Source organism: Pleurodeles waltl, chromosome 5, assembly GCF_031143425.1.
Source record: "Pleurodeles waltl isolate 20211129_DDA chromosome 5, aPleWal1.hap1.20221129, whole genome shotgun sequence".
NCBI classification, from domain to species: Eukaryota; Metazoa; Chordata; class Amphibia; order Caudata; family Salamandridae; genus Pleurodeles; species Pleurodeles waltl.
Genome location: NC_090444.1, coordinates 886,397,092 through 886,410,023, shown reverse-complemented (window position 1 = coordinate 886,410,023; position 12,932 = coordinate 886,397,092). Strand labels below are relative to the sequence as shown.

The following is a 12,932-nucleotide window of genomic DNA, read 5'->3' as shown; positions in this document are numbered from 1 at the left end:
TTTCCATCTATTTCTAATGCTCTCTCTTCTTTCTTTCTCTCACTCCACCGTTATAATACATTATTTGGGTGATTTTTGACATATCATTAGTTAGAAATAGGCTCCTCGTAGTATTCAGCTAAAGGAATTATTTCCTCAATTTTAAACACTGAAAAGGCTCTTAGTGTCATTAGCAGTCAAGCACATGTGCAGGATGTCTTGAGGCTTACGTGGCTCCAAGATGCTGCACTACAATTTACAGCACTACCTATTTTCTGACTGTAGGGGCGGGTCATGGTTCTTTTTCAGAAGGCTATGCTTTTGACCTCCCACCCAAAGTCTGTAACTTTACCTTGGCAGCCAGGCATCCCTCCATCAAAACGGTATATGCCTGTCAGTGGTAGAAATTTGTGACATGGTGCCCAGCAGGGCTCTGTTATGGGCATTCTCAAAGGTTATTTGCCTGATGTATCTTCTTTGTATAAATACCCTATTTTAAATAGGTTCCTTAAATGCCTCACTCATGTGTTTCCTCCAGCTCCACTCAATATGCCGGAATTGAATTTGGTTTTGATGTGTCTGATTCACACTCCTTTTGAGCCTCTCTAAAGTGTCCTCTGAGGCCTCTCACTTTGAAAACAGCCTTCCTTGTGGCCATTACATCTGTCTGTAGGGTGAGTTGCAGGCACTGTCATCTAAGCCACCCTACCTTTCCATCTATGTTGACAAATGGCTTCTCTTCTACAAAAGTGGTTATGCCCTTTCATGAGGCCAATCCATCACCTTGCCTACTTTTTACGCAGCCCCACATCCCTCTAAGGAAGAGGAGAGACTCCACAGCCTGTATTAAAAAAAGAACATTGGTGTTCTACCTTGATCGTACAAAAGAGTTCCAGGTGGATGATCAACTCTTTGTCAGTTACTTGGGTGTGAAGAAAGGTGGGGCAGTGCAAAAGCGGACCATCTCCAGATGGGTCGTACTCTGCATTAAGATCTGCTACGCACTGGCCAAAAAGCCACCCACTTGATGGCTTGTGTGCTTATTCTACTTGAGATAACAGCAGCAACCAATGCGTTAGCACGCAGAGTTCCAGTCCTTGATATCTGTTAGGAGAAGAATTTTTAAGTTTTTGCGATCATGTTTATTTTTTTGTATCAACTCCCCTTCAAACTACGAAGTGTTTGATTAAAATATACAGGCAAAATGTAGTATTTACTCAAATAAAACGTGCAGAGAGATAAAAATACTACCTTTCACCGAGGGGGAAACACGCTTTGAGATCCAGGTAGGTCCTTAAACATAATTTTGTGTAAAATCCTCTGTATTCTTTTTTTCAGACTGTCAGTTCTGTCTGTTTGCTTTAAAGTTAGGCAGCTCTTATTACTTTTGAAGTTAACTCTTCTTGTATTCCGTGCTTTATATTTACCCGCTTGTGCTAATGTTTTCCTTTGTAGCCGCGACTTACACATTCCATTCATACAGGTAAAGTAATGCCTAGCTGGTATACTCGCAAAAAGGTAGGTACTTGGGATGAACACTGACCTATGTGCCCTGTCTCATCCCGTGTCACCCACTGCATCCTTGCGTAGTCACTATACTGAGCGAGAGGTCTACGCGATGCAGTGACGCTTCAATGGAAAAATTGTAGGAAATGTATTCTAAACACACAGGCTTGGAAAACAGATTTGGTGAATCGTTTAACTGGGACACAACATAACAAAGTGCTATTATAAATAATCAGATATGTAGCTGCCACTTGACATGATGCCATTTGTGACGTAATAAGTTGAGAATTGCCTCTCTGTTGTGCACGGCTGATGTTGTCCTTCCCATCACTACGGCCCACATGTACACAATTGCTGTTCCCCTTTCCCAAAATAGGCATGTTTGGTGGAAGGGGGGTTTGCCAGTCCTTGTTGTAGTCCAGGCCCCATCTTGCGAAATCCCACCTCCACTCCTTTCCTTCGTAGTGACCATCTCTCATGGCATGACCCTCCAGACGTGATGATACAGTCCTCTTGAAACAGTAGACACGTGTCCCAGTGTGGACATCAGGGCAGCATGAAGCCTGTAAGTTTAGCTTACAACAGCAAAAACAATGTCCGAGATTAGAAGAGCATATTAACCCAGCAGCTGTGTTAATGGCTGAGCTTGATTCCTAGAAGAGGTTCTAGTACTCTGTCAGTTCTATGTTCTTAAAAGTTCATCAGATACCGAAGAGGCTTGTTTAACAGTAGTTCTAAAAGACAAGAGGTTTATTTGTTCTGTCTCCACACCAGGCCTAACGAAAACCTCTGGAGGTGCTTTACTGCTTAGTTTGTAAGAAATGGAAGACATACCAGGGTACTCCTTCCAAGAAGAGAAAACTGAGCCACCACATTAAAGCCTAAGATATTGCTGCAAGGACCTGCATGAAGGCAGCTTGATGGACAGAAATCGCCGAACCCAGCGGCCTAAGAAAATAAGGTTGAAAATTGGGATTGAGGAGCTGATCCATCACCTTCACACATTAATAACAGCTAGCTAGCATAATCCTGAACCTTATTGTACATCTACATTGTTTGTCCTTATCTCATCTGGAACCCAGTTGGACACGAGAAATGGCTGGTCTTCAATCTTGGGCCTGGTGTCACATCCCAATAGATGTAGGAGGCTTCCCTAATGTTTGAACATTGTAATCAGTTATGCTTTAAGAATTCCTGGTGGTTAAAGCAGCAGCCATGTCCCTTGTTCGGTTGATAAGTAGACCTTCTGGTGACCATTGTATGTTTAAGTGCCCTAAACCATTAAATCTGAACAGCAATTTGTGGTCTCTTTCCTTGCGTCAACATCTAATGAGAAGCTAGTCATTGACACTAATATGGATTACAGATGGGCAAACAAACTCTAGACTTCAGTTAACTGGACTATGTATACTGGTGATTGAACACCAGGTCTCAAGAGTCACCACCAAAAGAATCCATGGGATTAACCAGACACATTTTAATCAATGTGAGATTCTTCTTTTTTGAGTGGTTACTTTTGAGCTTAGTGTCATTCTTAATACATACTCAAATCACTGCCATAAATTCATAGGGTGGGACATATAGTAGCAAGAGTAGCTGCATTTTATCTTATGCTCCACTGTGCCCAAAACAAGAACGCTTACAATTATAGCCAAGCCAGCCTGAAAATACCGCCTTTGTTGAACTTTGGCCACAATGCTCAGTGTTAACCATCAATCTAACACCTAGCATGCTAGAGGTATAAAAACATGAATGATGATTATAACATAGGCTTGTACCTTCTGGCTTTCTTTGTAGACCATATTTTACTTGTATTGTTACTCACCTTTATTGAAGTGCTTCCCTTGTTAACGTAAAGCACTGGCTGGGCATTCACATTAGTTACTGTTGTTTTTTCACCCTCCACCTTGTAAAGTAATCTTTGACTGCTCTGTGAAAGTCAAGTGAAAAATGCAACTTCTTGGTCTTCAGTTGAAGTGCAGCAGTATTGTGTCAATGGGACAACAATGGAAAATGCCCTTAGCGACACTGGATAAGGCCCAACAATCCCAGACTGCCCAAGACCCAATGAAATGGTTGCACACTTAACGCACTGTCTTTTTACCCTTTAGATTTTTAAGCAATGCATTATGATTATTAGCTTATGTTTGGAGGCCTTTGATCTTATTTTCAAAACATTTCTTGGTAGAAAAAACATCCAAGCAATATAGTTGGTTTATGAATTGGATTGAAACCACCTTGCAGGTTCAGTGAAAATGTTCATGTCGCATTAGTTCTCTCGTGCTGTGCATTACATTTCCATAGCATGTCACTATGAACATAAAGGTAACAGTGACTGTTTCTGTTTGAACTGAGTTAATCATTTTACTTACTTTTTTCTCATTTTATTGTAGGTAAGCAACATGGTGTGGATATACGAACCATAATTCCTTTTACTGGAAGGGGATATAAACTTGGAGAACAAAGCATGGGATCGCCTTGGCCTAAAGCAATAAGCCCTGACAATATTTTGAAACCTACAGATGAATCTATAAACACCAACCCTGAAACTCCTGTTAAATTGTTACAGAATTCTACTAGCATCCCGAATCATAGACTTCACAGCTCTGCTGAAGTGGACGATAAGGAACTCATTGTTGTCAAAAAGAAAAAAATATCGGTGGCCAACACCAAGGCTTTCAAAAATATAAATGGTTCCCCTGTAAGAATTCTTCCAGTTTTCGGCAGTATAAAAACATCAAACCCACTATCTACCAAGAATACTCAAAGTGCAACGTCATCCAGAAAGGATACGCAAAGTGCTTCATCAAGTACAAAAGATATGCAAAGTAGATCATCACCTAATACAGCTAAGAAAAGTATTTTATTTGATGTGGCTGAGACCTCATCAAGTTCTTCTTTATCTTCAAAAGGCTCCAGTAGCAACCAGGTCTTCCCACTCTTCGGCCACATAAAAGGCTCTGGATCAAAAGAGAGACCGAGTTTTCCATCATCGAATACTGCACAGAAACGGATTTCTAATCATGACACCTCATCCATACTTTCCTCTGGGTCACAAGGTTCACGTAGCAGTGACATTGAGGGCAAACCACACAAACGACCTAAGTTAGATAACAGAGATGCCATCGCAGACTTTTTTGCAGTGACTTCAAGTGCTGGTTCCAATGGACGTGGAGGTACATGTGCAGCAAGCAGTCATGGGGATATCAGTACAGACACTACCATTTTGTATGTCCGGGACAGTTCTACCAGTAGTCAGCGTGCAGAAGTTAGCTGTCCTATCTGCCATACTCAGGTTTTGGAATCTAAAATTAATGAACATTTAGACTGCTGTCTAACAACATCTTTCTTACGTGAAGAACCTGTTTTAGGATAGTTTATAATAGTATTTTACTTCTTGATTGTCTATAGTTTTAGTAAATATACATGTAGATGTAATTTAATTAGCAGGAACAGATGACACCTCGCACTTTCTCACCTAGATCTAAAAATACATTTTTCCTGCGTTTTGTTCTTTCTGCACTAGTCCTTCAAATGTTGGGAGTCAGCGCATCCTCTGCCGTCAGAAGAATCTAAACAACGTTTGTTGACTGGTCACCTCGGTTACCTGCCATGACTTTATATGCCAATTAGTGATATCGGCTGGGGACAAACAATCTTCTCATTTCATGTAGAATACTCACATTTAAGTAGCACAGCCCCTGGCTGTCTGCTTTGGTGCTATAATCCAAGGGGTACGTTCATCAAGACTGCTGCAGTGCCCCTATTTTGAATCTATAGAAACCTTATTTGTTCTCCTTTGCCAAAGATATTTCAGTAGTCTTTGACACTCGTACAAGCTATTTGTCATTTTGCCTGAAATTGAAATAGCCGTGGAGCTTGAGACTAGGGTGTGTCGTCTCGCCTCAATTTAGCGCTGTGCATCAATGTTAGGAATTTCAAGAACTGCAAATAAATTATCTTATTTAGGCTGGTTATGATTCATCTTGTGACCTTTTTAGGTTACTTAATTTGTCAAAGCAATTGATAATAATGAAAAAAATATTCTTGAAATGTAACTCTTTCATCAGAAGCTGTGTCCCTTAACTGTCGATTCCGGTTTTATTGTATACGTTAACTTGCTTTGCCGTGGTGTTTTGGGCTTTGCTGTCCTCCTGTTTTGGCTGTTAAAAGATTTCTAAATACCCTGACGGTCGTTTATTTTTCTGGGAACTCGCACCCATGTGTGGCTTTACATTGGCTCTGCTGAGCCTTTACTTCTCATTTAAAACTCGTGTGGTCGTGAATCTGGTGTCAACTTTGAAGTCTTTTAATGCATATTGTTTCCTGCAAATAAGGGTGTGTCCTTATCTCCATGTTAGGATGCCTTAGGTCTTCGTTTTTTTTTTAGGTTGCCAGTTTGCCAGGGAAACACACTTCCTAGATTGGCAAATGTAGAGTGGCTTCTGAAATTCTGAGAATGTACAACTAGTTTTTGCTTTCTCTTTTGCTGTAGCACAAGGGCTAAGCGATGAGTAATCAATAAGGTTAGAAAGTAGCATATTTTGATACATTTTAAAATATATTTGATAAATAATTGTTATAAATGGTTAGTTTTGTCGTGCTATGTTCCAGAGGCGTCCAAAGTAATAATGGGCCAGTATAGTTAGTTTTCTAAGGAATATATATGTAAATTTAAGAAACACTTTTTCACAAATATTGCAGACTTGCATCACTGAAATAGCCTATGTTGTTTGTGCTGTCTCAGTTAACCAAAGTGTGCCAAAACTTCGAAGGATCACATCTTTGCAGTATTTGGTCAGTAGAAGGGTGGAGTTACATATTCTTAAATTTGCCATGTAACATGGTGCATCCATCTGCCTAGGTCTCAAGTTTATCTATCCATCACCCAAAAGAATAATTTCATGTGACTTACAAAATGTATAATATTATATTAGTATTAAAATAATATATGCACTTGCTTTAAGTGTAGAATTAATTCAACCTCTTTGTTCTATGTGCAGTCTGCAATTGTATTTTTCTGTGTGGACTTTTATGTAGACTGTGGGTTGGCTTACCATGTCTCATTTCTTTTTTATCCCTTTGCTTTTGTTTCTTATGCACCAGGAGCGTGCTGTCAATATCTGGTCTTTAATTTTGTTGTGTTAAAAAGACGCAAATTAAACCGTTCACATTTAAACATATTTTATCCCAAAATACATAAAAAGTTAATTTTATAAGTGTTGTCTTTTTTACACAACCTTGTGAATTTCCAATTCTGTGTTGTTCTTATATGCATTTTAAGTAAATATTGATGCAGAAAGTGGTGAAGGAAACAATATCGTAGTTCTTCAGATTTTGTTCCAGTAACTAATCATTATGCCTTTTCAACTATGGGTGCTTTTCACTGCTCCAGTGTTAACTCACCCTCTGTTTTGTGCAGCTAATTTCTTATTATAAACAGATTCTGCAGATCTTCAAGTTTAGTAGCTGCTTTATTTATTAAATTGTTTCATGTTCATCAATGGTCAAGTCTGGTTGAGAGTTAGAATTTGTAAACAATATCCTGACTGCTAATCTGCCTTCCCAAACCATCACAGTATTGATTACCTTGTTGCATGTGGGTAATTTGTGGGAACAAATGTTAGCATTAAGATCAACTATGTGCATTAGCAGGACAAAGTCGTCAGCCTTTAATATTGTCAATACATCATTTCAGAAAACTGCAAACGGCAATAAAAATTGAACAGCAACATTTCTGAGGCACCTTAGGTTTTCTTGAATGAAACCTGACATTTGACCAGTCTTGAAAAAACACTGTTGTAACTTTTACAGTTATTTGTTAAATAATTTTGTTGTAACAATAAAACAGTACATTTTAAGCAATGCATTCGTTTATTGAATAAACCAATAATGCTTTTGTCAGACCTAAATAACCTTACTTCCATAAAGTACTTAGCTTTGTTGAATTGGCAAGCAGTTAAAATTACAAAATTAAAGTGATAACTATCATTGCTGATAGAGTGGTTCTTGGCCAGAGAGACGGAACCTGACTCTTTACTGTGAGTAAGTATTGAAGTTAGAGAAAGTAAGCTTCTTTACTTAAATTGGTTACCTACAGTAGAGTAATTAGAGATTAGGGCTTTCATTCACACTTCTTAGTTCCTCTCATTGTTAGACCTTTCAGTGATACTTGATTAAATGTTACATACACTTGATTGAATGTTGCATGTTTTCCCTTGAAATCCATATCTTTATTGGAATCTACATGCTGTATCTGCTAGGTTGACACATTTATTGTGACTTGTAGGTACTGAACTGGAAGACCACCTTCACATGTGCCATTGTTTGACTCATAGAATTTGGGAGCTCCTTCACCACCAGAACCATACTCATATTTGCAAAGGTTTACTGTATTCCACACAACTTACTTTTATTCCCCGTGCCGTAAGAGACTTACTTATTAACCACCATATTTTCCTTCTTATATTCTTCCCTAAGCTTCATGCAGATTTAGAGAAATTGCATACTCTGAATGCACAGGATTCTCCTAAATTTTAGATACTGGTATGAAGGAGATTTTTTCAATGCATAGACAGCTGGCCCCTCTGGTGGATTCAAAAGCCACGGAGTCCTGAGATACCGCTGTTGGCGTGGACTTCCATGTCACCCCGTTTGCTGAGTGGCTCTTATACCTCCCTCAGATTAGCTCGATCCGTAGTGCCCTGCTGAAGGGGGCTGTATGGCGTTGGCATTCATATATTTTGCAGGTTAGGGGTGGGATACCCTACTCTCTGTCTTTTCAATTGTGGGCTCCTCCCCCATGTAAGCGATGATAGGACACCTTTCCAGTGGGTGCATTTTGAACAGCGAGCTACACAACTTGGGGTGAAATAGTAAAGGATGAAGAACTGTGTGCTTTTGAAGACCTCACTGAGGGTTGACTGCTAGACCTGGGTCAGTTCCTTACTCATTCAGGTCTTAGGGGGGGGTTCTGGAACTCTCTGGAATATAAATAGGGAACAGGTCCCCACGTCCAAGCCAATGGACATGATGTTAACCCTGATTGGGCATTCACACCCAACCTCCCTCACATATGGTGCCCTCAACAACGTAGGGGATTTCAGGACTTGGCATTAGTCTTGGCGAAACGCCGTATTGCTATGTCTTAGAAGGCGGCACAGACTCTCTTGATCACCATGTGGCAAATGGATATAATCTGATGGGCCTCTGCAGAATTGTCAGTCAGAGCAGATACTAAAACACAAGATGGTTGATGTAGCCTTATGCCGCAATAGTCTGAGTTTTAGACAAATCTGGAGGCATTACAGCCCCCCACACAATAAAACCAATTTTACTTGTGCTATCAGTTAACCTGTAGCAAGTTTTTGGACCGAAACTTGGATATTACTAGTGTCTTATATTTGCTTTTATTCTAGTGGGATGATAGGGAAGCATGTGAGACAAAACACAGTTTGGTTTTGCTATATATCAATAGTTTTGTTCATGTTGTGATTAATGGTACTCACATATACAATGGTTGGGGCTCCAACAAAGTCTGTGTCAAATGAACACAAATGACTGTAGCATGTATCTTGGCAGTACTTACCAAATGTGACTGCCGCATGCTTGTATAACCTGATGATGATACAATTGTACCTCTGTATCACCTTCTTCGTTATGAAAAATCAATAAACATATTTGAGGAAAAAAAAGACTTGGGCCATGACATTAACTCGTGAAAAATATGCCTTCATGCCCCAAAGGCATTCCAGGACCGTGAAGTGAAGCTGTACATCACTGAACATCAAAATAATTCATGGACCTCTTGCATGTCCTGTTTCAAATTAAAGACATGGACTTGTTTCCTCTCTCGAGGCCGATCTCGCAACAGGTCTTCTTTGCAGTGAAGGCATCCAGTGAATCAAAGTCCAAATCAAAAAGAAGGCCAAGTGGGACTCGCCCTCATCCCTCCACTCTCTAACTAAAGAGAAATTGTGAGGGCATCAAGGTGCCACTCGATCTCACTCCTGATCAAAGAGCTGATTCCAAAGTTGGTCCTGATGCACCATAGTTTCTCTGGGCTGTCTGCGATACTGTGCATACGTGACACTCTTATTGCTCTATCTGGTGTGTCTTTGGGCCCAAAAGACCGGCAGCAACCTTTTGCCCCTCGCTGATCCATCTTCGGTGCCATCTGAACCCCTTAGAAAGCATTTCTGGTTCCTCACCCACTCCAGTGCTGACTTCAATTTTGATTCAAGACCTGCACCGGTCCCTTTTTCATCGACTTTGGACCCAAGCTGATTCAGTCTTGATGCTAACCGAGGTCGCAGTCCGACTCCACTCAGCCTGCTTGGAGCCTGATTCAGACAGTCCACTCCCTTTACCAGTGAGCTGTTCTCTGAGGCTCCATCAACTTTTTAGTTCAAATTCTGACAACTCAGTGTTTATGATGGGGATGATTTAATCCCACGTTACAAAGATGACAGATTAATCATGGATTTGCAGGGGCCCAATGGTCTTCATAAATTCCCTGATGAAGGGAGGATTGTTCTTGTTCTCCTTGGGTTACCAAAAGAAAAGAGTACTTCATTTGCTACAGCCATGGATTGTATGGCTGAGGTTCTCCGGCCTAAGCCTGCTACATCAGAGCCTTACTTGGGCTAAACGTTGTTCTTGCTCACTAGTGCTTGGGCAGGTAGCCTGATGCTAGAGACCAGTGTTTTGCGATCCTGATTTTCATACACATTATCCTACTCCAGAGAGTTTAGTAGTTCAAGCTTCTGTCTGCAAGGTGAACCCTAATTTGTTTTGCACAACCCCCTTCTAAAAGGGAGTCAAAAAGGATGGAGGTATTTGGAAAATGTTTCTTCAGTCAACCTAGCACTGAGGACAGTCAATGCACTGCCTACTAGGTAGGCCTCACTCGCCCACCCTGTGGGATATGTTCAGCGAGAACTTACCAGCAGGCCCAGAAGAGTTTCAGGCCTCCTTGGCTCAAACTATTTAAGATGTTCAGGATGCACACATATATGTGATTCACGAAAATCTTGACACTACTGTTGGCAGACACCACTAAAATGGTGCTTTATTGCAATGCATGGATGTGATACACTTTTTTTTAGGATAGGTGCAAGCATCCCTTATGGATATGCTGTTTGATGGATCCTGCCTATTTGGCACGAAAGCTGATTCTGTCCTGGAATGCTTGTAGGAAATATGGGTCATAGTATGCTCTTTTGGCCCATGCCAGACAGTTTCCTCATCAATTTTGGCCCCGCTACAGCTGCTCCAGAGATGTGATAGAGACTTCTAGCCACAGATTGCTTACCTTAGAATTATCCCCAGGTGTCAGACAGAACCTGTAACTTTTTTGTGAGCAGTGCCCCTGTGCGCTGGCAGGTGGCATTGTTCCGCTCCACGTTGCATCTTTGGAAGTGATGTGCAGAGTGCCTACGTAGGCGCCACCCAGTGCACCTTTTTTCTTCCGTGCCAGTCAGCGCATATCCAGAGTAGCTACTCCCAATTTCAATTTTTATCTAAGATTTTCTTAGACTTGTCTTCCGGTTAGACAGGGATGTCCACGGGAAAGGCTGGATTCAAGCTCTGTGGTGCCAGGCACCGCCAAATATTGGTGATGGACCCACACTTCATATTTCTCTGGTGCTATGAGTGCAACCACAATGCCAAGACCTGTGTCGATTGTTGGTTCATGTTGCCTTAAGGCCGCGATCCCCCAAGCTTCTTGTTGCTCGACATGTGATGTGGCAACAGTTTCGATCCCGGTCAAGAGGACGGTCCTGGGATCGGTTGCAGAGTAATCAGACTTCGTCACAGGCAAAGTCATCGCATTCTTCGACTTCAATCCGCCCGGGCGAAGTTATCCAATGAGATGAGGGAGCATCAACACTGGGGGCCTGGCTACAGAGTTGATCCTACACCTGGGCCTTCTCCACGCCTCCCTAAATTTCCAGGAGCCAGAGCATCACCTGCCCAATGTCGTCAATTTTATGAGACAATTTACCTTATATTTGAGCAGCCCGTTCGCACTGGGCTGCATAGGTTCAGGAGGGGTTCTGCCAGCTGATTCATCCTTTGCACCAGTGGGGCCTCTTAGAGCCACAGATGGATCTGGACTGGCGCCGGTTGAACCACCTCAACCTTCCATGGCACTGCCCCCATTCTTATCCCTGACTCCGACACAGAACTGGAGGGGCCTCCTCTGACTTGAACCATGCAATTTAGGTCAAATCTGGAGCCCTATTCCTGTGGGCTAGGATTCAGGGAAGATTGATAGGGGCCACTGGACCCTTATGAATACCAGCTCTTAGACCCCAGTAAGAACACCTGGTATAAGGATTTTGAAGAGACCAGTGAATCGGAAACCTCCAGAGATGCTGGTTTGGTCTCTTCTCCTACCGCGGCTACAGAGGAAGGAGCCTCATTTGCTATGATGGTGAGGAGGGCGACCAAGGCCCTGGACCTTCAGCTGTTCCCCGTGGCTGTTAAGACAAACATCTTGAAGGAGGTGCTTCAACTGGGAGTAACCACAGCTGAACTGCTTCTCCGTTCAACAAAGCCCTCACGGATGTCCTGCTCTGGCCTGGTCCGAGCCCTGCACAGGGGCTCCTGTGAATAAGTCAGTTGCCCACCGCTGTTGCCCCCACCATAGGGGACCCCAATTTCCTCGCACAGCACCCCACCCTGGAGAGCTTAGTGGTCTAAGCCTCCACTTCCCGAGTAAATCCTGGTGCGTTCCCTACCACTCCACCAGATAGGGAATCCAAAAACCTGGACACTTTGGACAAGAATATGTTTTCCTCTGCCAGCCTGGCCATTCACTCTAGGATTCGGTTCCGCGGGTGCTGCCTCTGGTCCCGGAGGAGACCCGGGCCATACTTTTCCAAGCACTTGCTGATGGGAGGGACGCAGATAAGTTCACAATCCGATGTGAGGTGGACACAACCAACTCAGTAGCCAGATCGGTTTCTGCATTGGTGGCCTTATGGCGTCACACCTGGCTGAGAACGACTGGCTTTTCAGGGGATTGTCTAGGCTTCACTTATGAACATGCCCTTTATTGACTCCTGTCTCTTCGGAGACAAGGCGGACTCGGCGCTTGAGCGCACCAAATATAGCAGGGCTATGGCCAGGTCATTGGGCCTTTCCATAGCCCCTCGCCAACCCCACTCTGATTTTCCTCCTTTCGTGTCCATGGAAGTAACTTCCAGTCGCATTTCTACCTGCGCAGCCATCATGGCACACAAGGGTTCCAGTTCCTGTGTGGCCATAGACGTGGTGTCCACAGACTTCATGGGCCAGGCAGCTAGAGGTGGGCAAACCCACCACTCCCCCTGCACCTGAAGCCTCCAACCCCTTTAATTTGCCCTCTATCTATCATGGGAACCACGTGGGAAGCAAGATACGCCATCACCTGCACCACTGGAGGTCGATAACATTTGACC

At 42.6% G+C, this 12,932-nt stretch overlaps 1 protein-coding gene across 1 annotated transcript in view; it reads left to right on the top strand.

Moving 5' to 3' along the window:
• The window catches only part of SPRTN (SprT-like N-terminal domain), a 201,549-nt gene extending 194,203 nt beyond the window's left edge, over window positions 1-7,346 (top strand). Inside the window, exon 5 of the mRNA XM_069234992.1 lies at window positions 3,879-7,346. Within this exon, the coding sequence (XP_069091093.1) occupies window positions 3,879-4,861 (983 nt within the window). The 3' untranslated portion in view covers window positions 4,862-7,346. The remainder of the gene's footprint in view (window positions 1-3,878) is intronic.
• The last annotated feature ends 5,586 nt before the right edge of the window (window positions 7,347-12,932 follow it).